At 40.8% G+C, this 15382-nt stretch overlaps 1 protein-coding gene across 7 annotated transcripts; it reads left to right on the plus strand.

Moving 5' to 3' along the window:
- Window positions 1–270: 270 nt before the first annotated feature.
- On the plus strand, window positions 271–14886 carry LOC122554406 (GTP-binding protein Di-Ras2-like). Of its 7 annotated transcripts, XM_043699375.2 has the most exons (4): window positions 271–399; window positions 1410–1538; window positions 8291–8374; window positions 11486–14886. In XM_043699375.2, the coding sequence occupies exon 4, from the start codon at window positions 11594–11596 to the stop codon at window positions 12188–12190; it is 597 nt and encodes a 198-aa protein (XP_043555310.1). In that variant the 5' UTR covers window positions 271–399; window positions 1410–1538; window positions 8291–8374; window positions 11486–11593; the 3' UTR covers window positions 12191–14886. The 7 variants fall into 7 exon arrangements, with proteins under 7 accessions (XP_043555310.1, XP_043555311.1, XP_043555312.1 ...); XM_043699376.2 differs by lacking the exon at window positions 1410–1538 and having other exon boundaries at window positions 383–399; XM_043699377.2 differs by lacking the exons at window positions 271–399; window positions 1410–1538 and adding an exon at window positions 3217–3231.
- The last annotated feature ends 496 nt before the right edge of the window (window positions 14887–15382 follow it).

Consider the following 15382-nt stretch of genomic DNA (forward strand, 5'->3'; position numbering starts at 1 on the left):
TGTCAAAAGGAATTGCAATTTGTTGAGGAAAAATACCCAAAACCTTTCAAGTTCGAATTCTCCTCCAAATATTTATTTTAGCATTGAATTGCACCTTGATAATTTGTTAATCTTCCAACATGCAATTACTGTATATTCCGAATTGCTTTCAATCTTGGAATTTGATGATTTGAAATGCAATGATAAACTTCGAGTAACTTCCCTGCTGCTGCCCCCTATGTGTTGGCAGCGCCTGTTCCTCGGTTCAAACTTACCAATGATTAAATACCAGGATGCGACCTCGATTTTCAATCTTCCTTACTCAGCCTCCTTCCTATTTCTCATTGGTGAATGCGGATCCTGCGAACGGAATCCTACCTATTCTCTGAATGTCGAGCTTGGATTCAGATTTGAGGAGAGGTACGTCTCAGATGAGCTACTGTCTCCAGGGTGTCTTTTTACTGTTTTAATTCTGAAAGCCATTTGAAATCCGGGTTTGATCTTGCCACGTTTCTAGGTGTAAATTAGGAGGTTTTCAATAAATAACACACTCTTTAAAATGTGTGAAAATATTTAATATAGAGAGAAAAATAGTGTTTGCTTTGATCCACGCTTCTTCTCTCAGTGAGAGTTGAAATCACGTTTAATAGACCTTAGCCCCCTTACTGAAAGTTATCTATTCTTTCCATTTGAAGCGATGTAAAACGTTACTGAATTCCAATATTGATTAACACGAATGAGTTTACTTACAGTAAATCTGGTGACACTCTGCAAGCAGAGTAATGAGGAGATTGACGTTATAAACCTGAAACATTGTCTGACCAGATCTACTTAGTATTTCCAGCAACATCTGTTTTTATTTCAGATTTCCAGCATTTGCAGTATTTTGCTTTTTTTTTCAAAATAGAGATTGAAAATAGCAAACCCCATTGAGAAGCTAAACATAATCGTTTTTCAATATTTACGCAAATGCACATGTATTAAAATCGTTCTTGCTTTTGCACGCACTTCGCTATCTCAAATGTTTTCTTTCATTGTGTTCAGCTTTTGTTTATCTTCACAACCTGAATCATAATGTTTGTTCTTCGCTTTTTCCTATGACTAATTTATTTGCTCACTTGTCATGTTAGTCAGCAAGGCCAGGAAATTTGTCATTCATGGTATTTTCCCATTCATTTTAGATTTAATCATATTTCTGTTTACTATATATTGTTTACATATTTACATAAACTTTTCTCAATGATCTCACACAACTAAACAGGAATTCAATTTGCTCATTTCCTTTGTCATTCAGCAGTCCAGTGTAGAATCCCCTTTCCCAGTGTTTGGGAATCAGGGGTATGTTGGTGAACTGATTGGCATGCTTTCAAGGATATGACTTGCTAATTGTATTCCTTCCTGCTCCTATTTCCCCCCACCCTCTCCCAAAGGCATTTATTCATATGCAATTCTGGATGAATTCATCCAACTGATCATTCTCCATGCCTAAGGTTGGATGGATAATGTTGACCAGCCACTCAACTGGGGAAAGACTATTGTCTGAAGTCTTCCTGCTAAAGGTAAGTGTGGGTTCATTCAGTTAGCTGACCCTCCCGGTGCTTCAAATGCATCTAAATATAGTCTTGTAAGTGCAAGAAATGCCTTCGGTTTTTTTGGATTGAGTCAAACTCCAATGTTTGTTTTGTTTCCTTGATATGCTACTATACAGAACCAGACTGTATATGTGATTATCTATCTATAAAGGTACATTTTATGGACAAAGTATACTTTTGAAATGAAAAAGAAGCTATTCAACCTCCAAAAGACCATCACAAGACAGATACTGAGGGCAGGACACAAAGCTCCTCTTTGCCCATCCATCTGGATAAAAGATTAGCCAACATCCCATTGCACTTTCTACTGATTCCTGAATAAGTTTGAAGTTCTGTGTTCACTACCCCATCAAGATTTTTCTAAGTGTTGATCATTTTTTGGCATGAAGTGGTTCTTCTCGATATCTGGTTGAATCTTTCTGCTTGCCAGTCTTGACTTTGTTCCAGCATCTACTACATCTTGAAATAGTGTTAACTTTTTCAATGCTTTTTATTCTTGTGTGATGGTCCCTCTCAAATTAAATCCTTTAGAGGCTAAAGAACCCTAGTTTCTTCAGTCTTTCTTGAAAGTTGACAATTTGATAAGGGAAAGGACTTTGTGGTTTTCTCTGCACTATCTTCACTTCTTGGAATCTAACAACACATGGCACTCATGTTTTCTGTTGACCTCGTGTAATTTACACTGGATTTCATCTGTTACGGGTTAGCCTAGTTCTGTACTTTATCCAAGTCTCTTTGTAGGTCATAAAACAATTTTTAAAAATAGCTAATCTCCAATAATCTCAACCCCAAACATAAGCACTAACTTTGCACAATAGCTTCTTATAAAATCAAAACGCATTACTTTCACCACTTTTCCCTTAGCTAACTTACTCGTTACCCGTAACAAACTCTGATAGATTTGTGATTTCTGTTTCTCTCAAACCATATTATGATTTTCAAAAGCCCTGTCACCATGTCCCTAAGATTGTAACATTTTCCATATTAGTGATGTCAGACTAACTGGTTTGTACTATTGTTTTCTCTCCCACTCCTACCTTGATTAGCAAGGTGACATTTGCTATCTTCAAGTTCAAGGGGACAGTTCTATTATCATGGCACTTCTGGAAGTTCATAATCAATATATTCACTATCTCTCTAGCAAACTATTTTAAAACTCTTGAGACCCAGATCAACAGGTTCAAGGGACTTTATTCTCATTAATTTTTCAGTATTCTTTCTTTACTAATAATGATAACCCTAAATTTCTAGATTAGACTCTTGTTCTCCATTATTTTTGGAATTTGCTTTCATATGTTATACTATGAAGTTGAATACAAACATATAAATATGTTGGTTTAACGTTTCTGCCATCTCCTTATTTGCCATGAGGAGTTCTGTTGACCATTTTAGTAGCTTCTCAACATTGTTAACTTAACAAGTTTGACTTGGGTTTCTGTATTTAAGCCTTTAATAATGATCATAGCCACCAAAGTCTGTGGCACTTCTTTCAAAACTGCCACACAACCACTGACCCCACACGATGACATGTATCTGTTGTTTTCAATTCAGTTAGCTGCTTCCAATCATTGTGAGAATCAATAAATGATGGAAAAGCACTGGATCGAAGATTAACTGAATTATTGAAAAAGTGATTTCCCAAGTTAACAGTAAAAATAAGGTATGGAATAGTATAATAAAATTTTACACTTAATTCCTACTATTTCCAACTTCAACAGCAATCATTTGTGGAAGACTTTAAATAATGTAGCTAGTAAGTTAAGAGCTGGGTATTCTGTAGCAAATGACTCATCTCCCAACAAGGTAATAATCAGGAGTGTAATTTAATAATCTTTTCAGTACTCTAGAAGCTGAGGCCATCCAGGACAAATCAATCCACTTGAATGACACCATACTCAATGACCTAAACATTGACCTTCCACTACTATGGTTATAAAGTATCCATGCTACCCATCAAGCTTCTTTGGTAACATCTCCAAAACTTGCACCATCAATCCATGGTTCTGGATTAGAGGTGCTGGAAAAGCACAGCAGTTCAGGCAGCATCTGAGGAGCCACCTCCTCCTCTGCTACATTGATGACTGCGTTGGCGCCACCTTGTGCTCCCACGAAGAGGTTGAGCAATTCATCAACTTCACCAACACATTCCACCCTGACCTTAAATTTACCTGGACCATCTCTGACACCTCCCTCCCCTTCCTGGACCTCTCCATCTCCATTAATGACAACCGACTTGACACCGATATTTTTACAAACCCACCGACTCCCACAGCTACCTGGATTACACCTCTTCCCACCCTACCTCAGGGCATCAATGTGGACTTCAACAGTTTCCTCATTTCCCCTTCCCCCACCTCACCCCAGTTCCAAACTTCCAGCTCAGCACTGTCCCCATGACTTGTCCTACCTGCCTATCTTCTTTTCCACCTATCCACTCCACCCTCCTCCCTGACCTATCACCTTCATCCCCTCCCCCACTCACCTATTGTACTCTATGCTACTTTCTCCCCACCCCCACCTCCTCTCATTTATCTCTCCACCCTTCAGGCACTCTGCCTGTATTCCTGATGAAGGGCTTTTGCCCGAAACGTCAACTTTACTGCTTCTCGGATGCTGCCTGAACTGCTGTGCTTTTCCAGCACCTCTAATCCAGAATCTGGTTTCCAGCATCTGCAGTCATTGTTTTTACCGCCGTCATTCCATGGAAAAGCAAGGGCAGTAGGTGCATTGAACAGCATCCCATCCATTGCTTTATTATCTCTGAGTCAAAATCCTCAAAGTTAGGCCACTTTTGGAATACTGCATTAAGTTCAAGTCTCCTCACTATAGGAAGATATTATGAAACTGCAAGGGTTCAGAAAACATTTACGAGGATGTTGCCAGGCTTGGAGGCTATGAGCTATAGGGAAAGGCTGAACAGGTTAGGGCTGTTTTCCCTGGAGTGTCATAGGCTGAGGGAGACCTAATAGAGCTTTATAAAATCATAAGGGCCATGATTAGGGTGAATAGTCAAGGTCTTTTCCTCAGGATAGGGCAGTCCAAGACTAGATGGCATAGGTTTAAGGTGAGAGGGGTTTTAAAGGGATCTAAAAGGTAACTTTCTCTTGCAGAGGGTGGTGCATGTATGGATTGAACTGCCAGAGGAGTGGTGGAGGCTGGTACAAATATTTAACAGACATCTAGATGGACAAATGAAAAGAAGGGTTTAGAGGGATGTGGACCAAATGCTGGCAAATAGGATTAAATTAATTTAGGATATCTGGTCGGCATGGACAAGTTGGACCGAAGGGTTTATTTCCATGCAGTATATCTCTATCACTCTATAAATTACACCGTGCCACCGTGCCAATTCACGACTCAGGCGACTGACTGTGTGGAGTTTGCACGTTCTCCCCGTGTCTGCGTGGGTTTCCTCCGGGTGGTCCGGTTTCCTCCCACAGTCCAAAGATGTGCAGGTCAGGTGAATTGGCCATGCTAAATTGCCCGTAGTGTTGGGTAAGGGGTAAATGTAGGGGTATGGGTGGGTTGCGCTTCGGCGAGTCGGTGTGGACTTGTTGGGCTGAAGGGCCTGTTTCCACACTGTAATGTAATGTAATCTAATCTAATAATAATCTTGTGAGAGCACATTCACTACACAGACTGGGGTAGATCAAAAAGATGACCTGTCACCATTTTTCTGTGTAATTAGAGGAGAGCAGTAAAGGTCAATAATGTCCAAATCCCCAGAATGTTTTTTTTATTATTATTGGCTGTCTTTTGAAATTACCTGTATTGGTTGTGAACTTTAGCAGCATTGACTGCCTCCCAAATTATTTCAGTTTTAATCATACTGTAGTCAATATCAGCCAGCAGTTTCACATTTTCCATCACCAGTTCAAGTATGGAGTTTCATCCTGTGTCTTCTCTCACATATTAGGTGGTACATTATCTACTCATAGTATCACCACTTTATTTGATTTGATTTGATCTTTTCTTGTCATATGTCGAGAAACAATGCAAAAGTATTGTTTTGCATACTAACCAGACAAACCATACCTTGCATATGTATATCAGGATGACAGAACAGAATGCAGAATATAGCATTTCAGCTACAGAGAAGGTGCAGAGAAAGATCAGTTCCAATAAATGAGAGGTCCGTTTGTAAATTGTTAAGAGGGGGAAGAAGCTGGTCTTAAATCTGTTGGTATGTGTTTTGAAATTTCCGTATCTTCTGTCCAATGAAAGAAAGTGGAAGAGAGTATAAACAGAGTGAGTGGGGTCTTTGATAGTGTTCGCTGCTTTCCCGAGGCAGTGGGAAGTATAGACAGAGTCAATGGAAGGAAGGCTGGTTTTCAGGATGGACTGTGCTGCGTTCACAACTACCTGTACTTTCTTGCAGTATTGGGCACAGCAGTTGCCATCCCGAGCCGTGATGTATCTGGAAAGGTTGCTTTCTCTGGTGCATCTATAACAATTGGTAAGAGTCATTGTGGACATGCTGAATTTCCTTAGCCTTCTGAGGAAGTAGAGGTGTTAGTGCGTTTTCTTTACTGTAGTGGCAACATAGGTGGACAAGGATAGATTGCTAGTGATATTTACTTCTAGGAACTTAAAGCTCTCAACCACCTCCATCTCAGCACCATTGACACAGATAGGGACATGTCCTTCATCTGCTTCTGGAAGACGATGACCAGCTCCTTTCTTTTGCTGACATTCAGGAAGAGAACGTTGTTTTTACACCATGCCACTAAGCTATCTAAAATTTTCCTGTGCTCTGTCTCATCATTGTTTGAGATCTAACCACTACGGTGGTGTCATCATCAAATTTCTAAATGGAGTTAGAGCTAAATTTGGTCACACAGCCATGAGTATGTAAAGAGGTTGGGTATGTAAGGGGCTGAGCACACAGCCTTGCTAATGAACATCTCATTAATTTGAAATTTCCTAATAAAATAAGTTGTATATTTCATACACTCCTATTATTCTTCTATCATACATCTTGTCCTTACATTTATTTAGAGGTGGCTGACTGCATCAGTCCCTAGATTTATTTTAACTCCCTGTTCTAGCCAGATTTATTTTTCTTTATTCGGTATCTATTCCCTATCTCCTAAATGCATGCTGCATGTAAAATTCTTTCTTATCTGTTCTGTCCTCCTTGAACATTTGGTATCACCACCTTTTGCAATAATCAAACTGCTGGTTGTCACAGCACTTGTGCAACATTGTTTGAATAGCATAATTTGTTACAAATGTTTCTACTCATATTTTCCTCTTCTTGTACCTTTGATATCTGACTATTCCTAGTAGCTAAATCCAATCCTTTTTTGTAAGTTCGTAAATTATTGCTAGTTCATTGGATATCATTCATTCTTATGTCAATGTCACAGGAGATCAAATAGTCTTCCCCCTCTCCCATCAATTTCCAATATTTAGTGGTGACTGCTTCTCTTTGATAAAAGTTTGAGTCAAAGTGCACAGAACCAGGCTGTTTCTAGTAAAGCATGTTGGGATATTAAACGAGATCCAATACCATTGCAAGCTGTTGCTATAGTTGAAGTAATATCACAGGGTGAGAAGGTGGAAAATTACATGTTAAGAAATGAGGACAGAGGGCAGAAGAAAACTATTTACAGGGAAAGCGTTGTGATGAGGTTTTATCACTTAAAGGTTAGTGACTGAGGCAGAAACTATTGGCCAAAAAATTCAATTTATACTCAAAATACATGAAATTGGTATTAGCATGCTTCTCATGCCATTCTATGTCAGATATAGATCCAAGTCAAATTCAGCTTTGAATTTTATTTAAATGCTGCCAATGAGTAGAGCTGCTAAGTGGGCATTGCCTACTGCAGCCTGCTTTAGCAGGCCTAGTGGGAAATTGTCTGAAGGGTGGAAAACAACAAAGTCTGCAATGAAAGTGGCAGCCCCAGAATGGGGTGCTTCCAGTGTGCTGGAGGGAAAGCGAATAGTTGGAAAGCCCAGGGGAGGACCGGTGCCAGCCTGTGACTCTATGACCTGGCTCCACTACAATTCAAGCTGCACATTTGCTGGGTTTTATCCTTGATGGATTTCCCCAGGATTTCTGGGTTAGGCTGTTCAGCAAGCTGGTACAACCCAGCACAAGTACTTCCCTCTCATATGTGAGATCCAGCAACTGGTGTAACATCTTAACATGATTTTTTTTTCAAATGGGTTTCGGTGGATCGCCGGAGCCCAACTGGTTTTTTGACTCACTTCTGTGCTATTTTGATGCGGAGAACTCGTGAAGCTCTTTATCATTGAAGCAATTAGGCGTAAGGTCTCTTCGACTTATAACATTCAAGAAGAGTTGATGTGGGTGAAAGATAAAAGAATGGGAAGTAACTGGCAACAGGGGAATTGTGAATGGAACTGTATGCTCGTGTGGAGGGATAAACACCGAGACTGATTGGTTGGGCTGAATGGTCTATTATTCTGATGGCGCTTCCATGTATTTCCATGAAACTGCCATTAACACTCAACTGTCATGAATGGACTATTCCACATAGACAAAAAAATGAATGAAAAACGGGGTTGTTATTTTCGAAAATCGATACAAAGTGTCACCTTTTCCTGTCATGTGTCGCGTAAAGAAACCTTGTCTAGAGAGTAGGGTATAAACCAAACCACGGAAAGACTGCTGTTTATTTACCTTCCTTTGGGAGTACGGCCGGAGTTTATTCCCTTTATGTCAAATGCATTCTTTCCTCCCCCGACAGGAATGGAATTTCCCTGACCTCGCTTTCTATATGGCAAATAGTGTACGCAGGAATGTCTATTTACAGTTAAAGACCCTCCATGAGGTATGTACAACTGGAAAGGCTGTCTTAAATTGGGGAGCGGGTGGAGGCGGGTGGGAGGCGGTGGCCGGTTAGAAGGAGATTTCTTTTGTACGATTGTCGTAATTGTGAGATGATTGTAAATTGTCTCTAACTCTACCGCCTCAGTTCATATACGTTACTCGTCAAATAGCTATCATCGCCAGCTCGCTTTGCTCTGGGAGTGTCTGTCTTGCTGGAGGTGGGTAAACAGCGAGTGAGCGATTTTCTCTTGTATCTTGATTTTTTTTAAATGTAAAAGTATTGTCATTTATGAATACAATTCTGGGGGCTGTGTGTGTGTGCTCCCTCACCCGCGGGGTGTCGGTTTAATTCACTCAGGGCTCCGGGGATGTTTGATCTCCAATGGGTAGTTCCGGAGCCTTGAGCAGTTTAATCGGTGCACCCATCTCCGTTAGAAATCCTGGGTTCCAGATTGAAAGGCATTTCAAAGGCAGGACTGTTTATTTCAACGATCAGAAACGAAAACAATTAGTTGCACCAATTGCAATGTGTGCAGCATACAATATTAGCTGTCCGTCACATTTATGTATATATTATATATATATTATATATTTTCATATGTGTGTGTATAAAGACAAAAATAACTGGAAGCTACAGGAAGAAGATAACTGGAAAGGTTGAAGGAAATAACTGGACGGGTGGGAGAAAATAGCTGAAGGATGGGAAAAGCAGAATATAACTGGAGCAGTGGAAGGAAGGCGGGAGACAAGGGGCTGCCAGTCTTGTGGGGGCTAATTTGGAGAGCTGTTTGTAGAGAGCTGGAGGCAGGGAATCGACCCCGGGACAGGATTCTGCAACTGACGTCAGACGGAGATCTTTCCAGTGATCTTCTCCCCCAACCTCCCCCACACATCGTCACTTCTTCAAGTCATTTCCAGGGATCTCCTTTCTCTGGTGAGTTTCTCTCTCTGCCCCACCGTGAGGAGAACGGAGACATACAGAACTAGCTGGCATTGCTCGTTTCCCGGAATTGCTGAAGTGCTCCGTGTTGCTCCCTTTCCTTTTAGCTGCTGTGGCTGCCCTGGCACCAGGCAATCAGGTATCCCGACTTTCCCCGGCATTGTAGACTGCGAATGGCTAGAGGCCACTTGGAACAGCTCAATGTGATTGTGTATTCACGCAGCACCCATATGTACAGTAGATGTCGTGCGGAACAGGGACACTGCCTGGTTTTTGACCCAGCTCTGATGACAGGACTCGGGGGTCGATTTTGACATCCCAACTGTTGCGCGAGTGGCCTCGGTGAATTCGGCTGACTTGGAAATCTAGGAACCTTTGCCGCCGGTATGTGGAATGCGTTTCACATTTTCCCCAGTCTCCTTTCTGGAGATTGACACCTCAATTTATTGTGTGAAATGTTCTTAGTGGAATCTGAAGGAAGACTTTTTTTCTCTTTCCCGAGCAGAGGTGTTGATTGGAATAGATTAAATTTAAGAGCTGGAGGTTGATGGAGGTTTATAAAATCATGAGGGGCATGGATAGGGTGAATAGCCAAAGTCACAGGGTAGGGGAGTCCAAAACCAGAGGGCAGAGGTTTAAGGTGAGAGGGAAAAGATTTAACAAGGGACTTAAGGGGCAACTTTTCCATGCAGAGGGTGGTGCGCAGATGGAAGAGTTGCCAGAGGAGGTGGTGGAGGCTGGTACAATGACAACATTTAAAAGGCATCTGGATGGGTACATGAATAGGAAGCATTTAGTGGGATATAGACCAAAAAATGCTGGCAAATGGGACTAGATCAGTTTAGGATATCTGGTCCAGGGATGCTGCATAACTTTTATGATTGAAAATGGACAATTACATTTCCTTTGCACGGGATTCTGATCCATCCCAGTATTTTAGAATCAACTTCTGTGACTTTATCAGCTGAAATCAGAGCAATTGATTTGTGTGACTATCATAAATACATTTTCATCTTGAGTTTATGGGATTTTCTGGCACTTGTACCAATGATTTGGGGTCAATTTTATAATTTATTGAACTCTTCCATGAAAGTCACAAACTAATTGACCTTGATTAAAATTATTTGTTTTTCCTCTTGATCCGTTTCAATATGTTACCTGAAAATGCCTTTTAATTGGATATTGAAATGACTATATTCACAAATATATTTAATGAGGTTAATGTACATTTTTGATTAAATGGTGCATACTACAGGACTGCATTGATACAGACAACTCTCAATTGATAGTTTAGTGATTTTGAGCTCATTTGTTTTTGTTTCACGGAGGCTGTTCGGTTGAGTGGCAAGCATTGTTGTCCTTCTCTCTAAATTGATAATTAGGGCCTTGTGTGCATCCCCAACTTTGGTTGCACCGTAATTGTGGCCATACTTTCAGCTATTTCAGCTCTACAGACTAAAATTCTCCTTGCAGACCTCTCTAGCTCTCTCCCCTAAGCTGCTGCTTACAACATAATTTCGCAAAGCAGGGGCCAGGACATAGAGTGGCATCACAAGCTGAAAGTTTGGTGTCATGTGTTCCAAGACAAGAGTGGCTGCCCTGGAGCTCTAATAAAACTGTACCAGTTAATCTCCTGTCTTAACCAGCACCAGAAATCAGAAGCCAACCCCAGAGCTCCCCCACCCAAGCCTGCTTTCACAGGTTTCCACCCAACAGACACGGTCTCTCGTTAACTCCATTTTCATCAGTCAGTCCCCACTGCCCCAATCCCTATATATTGTCTTTGCCCTTCCCCCAACCCTTCCTTCAAGGTGACATGACAACATTTCAAGCCTTGATACTGGATCACACTGGGAAAGGATGTGGGAAGTCTGGCTGACAATTTATCTCTGATCAATTGTTTATTTCTCTGTCAGAATACTGTATCATTTTTGACTTTGAATTAATGTCTGATTGCACACAACAGAGTTTTAAATGAACTCTTAAGTATATGGGTAATAATAGATGGGATGCTGGAGCATTTGGAATTAACAAAATGAGGAATGTTGCACCATCAGTTAAGCTAATGTAGTGTTGGAGACAGGTGCTGGTACGGAGGTGGAAATATTGGTCTCTGATGCATAGGATATGAGGCTAATTAAATGTTTGCTTGTTTGTTTGTTTGTTTTACAGCTCCATAACATCTGTGGGAATGTAAGGGGCTAAAATCACACCTCCAAAACAATTCTTAACTGCAAAGGATCTATTGTTCATTCACGAATCTGCAGATAATCTTCAAAAATGCCAGAGCAAAGCAACGATTACCGGGTTGTTGTGTTTGGAGCAGCAGGAGTTGGGAAAAGTTCCTTAGTCCTGCGCTTTGTTAGAGGAACTTTCAGAGAAACATACATTCCAACAATTGAAGATACATACAGGCAGGTAATCAGCTGTGATAAAAATATTTGTACACTTCAAATCACGGACACCACAGGCAGCCATCAGTTTCCTGCGATGCAGAGGCTGTCTATTTCCAAAGGGCATGCTTTCATTCTAGTTTACTCTGTCACAAGCAAACAATCCATGGAGGAATTGCAGCCCATCTATGAGCAGATCTGTCAAATCAAAGGGAACATTCAGAACATCCCTATCATGTTAGTGGGAAATAAGAGTGATGAGACTCAAAGGGAAGTGGAGACCACTGAAGGAGAAGCTTTGGCCACAAAGTGGATGTGTTCTTTCATGGAGACTTCTGCCAAACTCAACTACAATGTGCAGGAACTTTTCCAGGAGTTGCTTAATTTGGAAAAGAGGAGGGCAGTGAGTCTCCAAGTGGATGGAAAGAAATCTAAACAGCAAAAGAGAAAAGATAAACTGAAAGGAAAATGCTCCCTAATGTGAAACGCAAGCTTTTTAAATCACATCTATTGCATGGTGCAACCAGGCATGGATTTCATAGATTTCCTGTGAAAAAGGGGCCACTTTTACACAGAATGACTCATTTCCTAACAACCTATGAGACAGATAAAACAAGTCTTATATCAGTCCTCATCATAATGAATCAAATTTCAGCATCAAATCCCGTCACTGATGGATTGCCCTATCAGCTTAGGTTGTCAGTTAAAAAAGACATGCTTCTTGCATTTTCACATTTAAATCATAATTTCCATATGCACATGGTTAATGCAACAAAATAAATTAAAATTTTATCTGCATGAATATTGACTGGATAATTCTTATTTTACCACAGAACAAATATTTTGCATAAAAGTAAAATGATTCAAATACACTTGATTGTTGACAAATTAAATGCAGTTAATGTTTTATTTATTTCTCTTTTCAATTTTTAATTTTGTTCCTTCAAGGCAGTAACTTGCCCTGATCATACCACAGCATTGATGCACTCCCCTGCCTGGATGAATTAACCATTCTTCATGCATCAATTAGACAACCGGTATTGGCATGATGTTTGAACATTCTGGACATTAACGTCTACTACTGTCCTCATCAACAGTCATAGATCTGCATATTTCAACAAGGGCAACTATAGCCAGAACTGAGAATATGGTCACAGGTCAAAGGAGTGGCTGTGGTACTCACATGAGCCCCAGTTATACCTGTCTCTGTGTGATATGTGGAACATTCCTTGTTTCTGTCCCACTCCAGCCCCCTCCCACAACCCTTTCTCCAGTACATTGATGACATCATCAGTGCTGTTTCCCTTTGTCATCTGGAATTTGAAAAATTCATTCTGGATTAGTGGTGCTGGAAAAGCACAGCAGTTCAGGCAGCTATTTCGCATCCAATTTCCATTCTGCTCTCATCTTCATGGTCCATCTCTGACTCTTCCTTGACAACTCTTTTACGATGGGGGATAGGCTGGCCATTGACATCCACTATAAACCCACTGACTCGCACAGTTAACTTGACTATACATTCTCACACCCTGCTTCCTGCAAAGACTATTCAATTCTCCTAATTCCTCCACCTCCATTGCATTTGTTCTGACGATGCCACCTTCGACAAGGGGACCTCCAAAATGCCCACTTTCCACCTTAACTGATGATTCCCCACCACCATGATTGACAGGGACCTCAACTGGGTCTGATCCGTCTTTCGCACTTCAGTCCTCCCTCCTTCTCTTCCCTCCCACAATAGCGATAGAGTCCCCCTAATTCTCACCTATTATCCAACCAGCATCCAGATCCAAAGGATCATTAGCTGCCTTTTCTGCCACCTCCAGTGAGATTCCACCACCATAAACATTTTGTCCTCCCCTCCCTTGTCAGCTTTCCGTAGGGACTGTTCTCTCCAGAACACCTTGGTTCGCTCCTCTGCCTCCACAGCACCTTCTCATGCAATCACAGAAAGTGCAACATCAGCCTGTTTACTTTCTCCCTCCTCACTATCCAAAGCCTCAGGCACACCTTCCAGGATTTATCTGCACTTTACTGAATTTAGTCTACTGCAATTGCCGCTCACAATGTGGTCTCCTCTATATTGGGGAAATGAAGTGCAGACTGGGTGACTGCTTTGCTGAACACCTACATCCTGTTTGCAGAAATGACTCCAGACCTCCAGTTGCCTGCCAATTTCAACACACAACTGTATTCCCTGACCAACATATCTCTCACGGTCTCACTGCAGTGCTCCAGTGAAGCTCAGCTGAGTTTTCTCAGCTCAGAGAAAACAGCACCTTATTTTGGGAACTCTGCAGCCTTCTGGACTCAACATCAAGTTAAACAATTTTATGATTTGAGGCATCTTCTCCCATGCCCTTACCCCAACTCCCACACGCCAGACCTTGTTATCACATGGGCTACCACCACAAACAATCCATTCTCAGTTGCTTATGGTCCCCATTAACAGATATTCATTATCCTACGCTCTCCTATACCTGTTTCCTTGTCTGCCAACTGTTTTTCTCTCTCTTTTCATCACCTATTGTTTAGTCACTTCTCACCCTCACCCTCCCCCAATGCCATCTTCTGCATATATACCAACCCTTTCCTAGCGACCTCAGTTCTGAAGAAGAGCCACTGGACCTGAAATGTAAATTCTGCACAGATGCTACCAGACCTGCTGAGTTTTTCAAGTAATTTTCTATTTTCATTTCTGAGAACCTGGTTGACTGTTTAAATACTTGAACCCAGAGGGAGCAGCCAATTGTAGCACGACAACTCCTGAATCAATTTGATTTTGATATGAGGTTATGTTTCAACCATCCCACTCACTCAGCCTCACTTTTCTCCTGATATCCGAGCACATGGGGAACAAATGTTGAACAGAAAATTTATTAGATATCTGATCTTAATAATAAATACTGATGGAATATATTGTTAGATTAGAACAGTTACAATTTTAAGCTTGATGCTGATTTTTGTTTGTCTTCAGTAGAGTTGTGCAACTTTGAGAATTTCCAATAATGTGAAAGCAAAATATTCCCACTTTATTTTATAATTTAGTTTCAGGGATCGGAGAGTCACCATTTTATGCCCATATATATAACAACCCATTTAGATTTGGTGAGACTTTATTTCCATACTTTATGTAAATCATTTCAAGTATTTCATAAAATTATTCCATGTTTGACAGCTTATCTAATGACTCGCTTTTTATAAATGCCACCGTGCAGTTGGATCATGTACAGAGCATAGCATCCCAGGTTTGCTCTTTTCTCAGCCAACACATTGATAGGACAACACCAAGTAACTTCAGCAACTTAGATTAAGGATAAAATTGGATCTGAATATTATGCTACATTGATTAATATGTTAGTTCTTTGTCACCTTTTCTTTCCCAGGTATTAGAAGAGAGACTTATTTTTGTTTGCACTTACACAACTGATGACGACTGTTTCCATCAGTTTTCTCACCTCTGTGCAGGTGTTAGATTGTTTTTGAGGACAGTATAATGGCGAACAGTAGCTCTGCAGTATTTCACCCAAGTGGTTAAGTTTGAATGTCATCAAAGTATTTGACAATGATATTTAGATCATTCTTGTTAACACTTACTGTCCACATATATATTGGGAATCATTAAATAATGATTAGATGCAAAAGTAGTTTGTTTTCTCTTGCTAATCTATTGACT

The sequence above is a fragment of the Chiloscyllium plagiosum genome, unplaced genomic scaffold (genome assembly GCF_037043375.1).
Source record: "Chiloscyllium plagiosum isolate Xiang-an unplaced genomic scaffold, Cpla_swu_hap1 HiC_scaffold_9, whole genome shotgun sequence".
NCBI classification, from domain to species: domain Eukaryota; kingdom Metazoa; phylum Chordata; class Chondrichthyes; order Orectolobiformes; family Hemiscylliidae; genus Chiloscyllium; species Chiloscyllium plagiosum.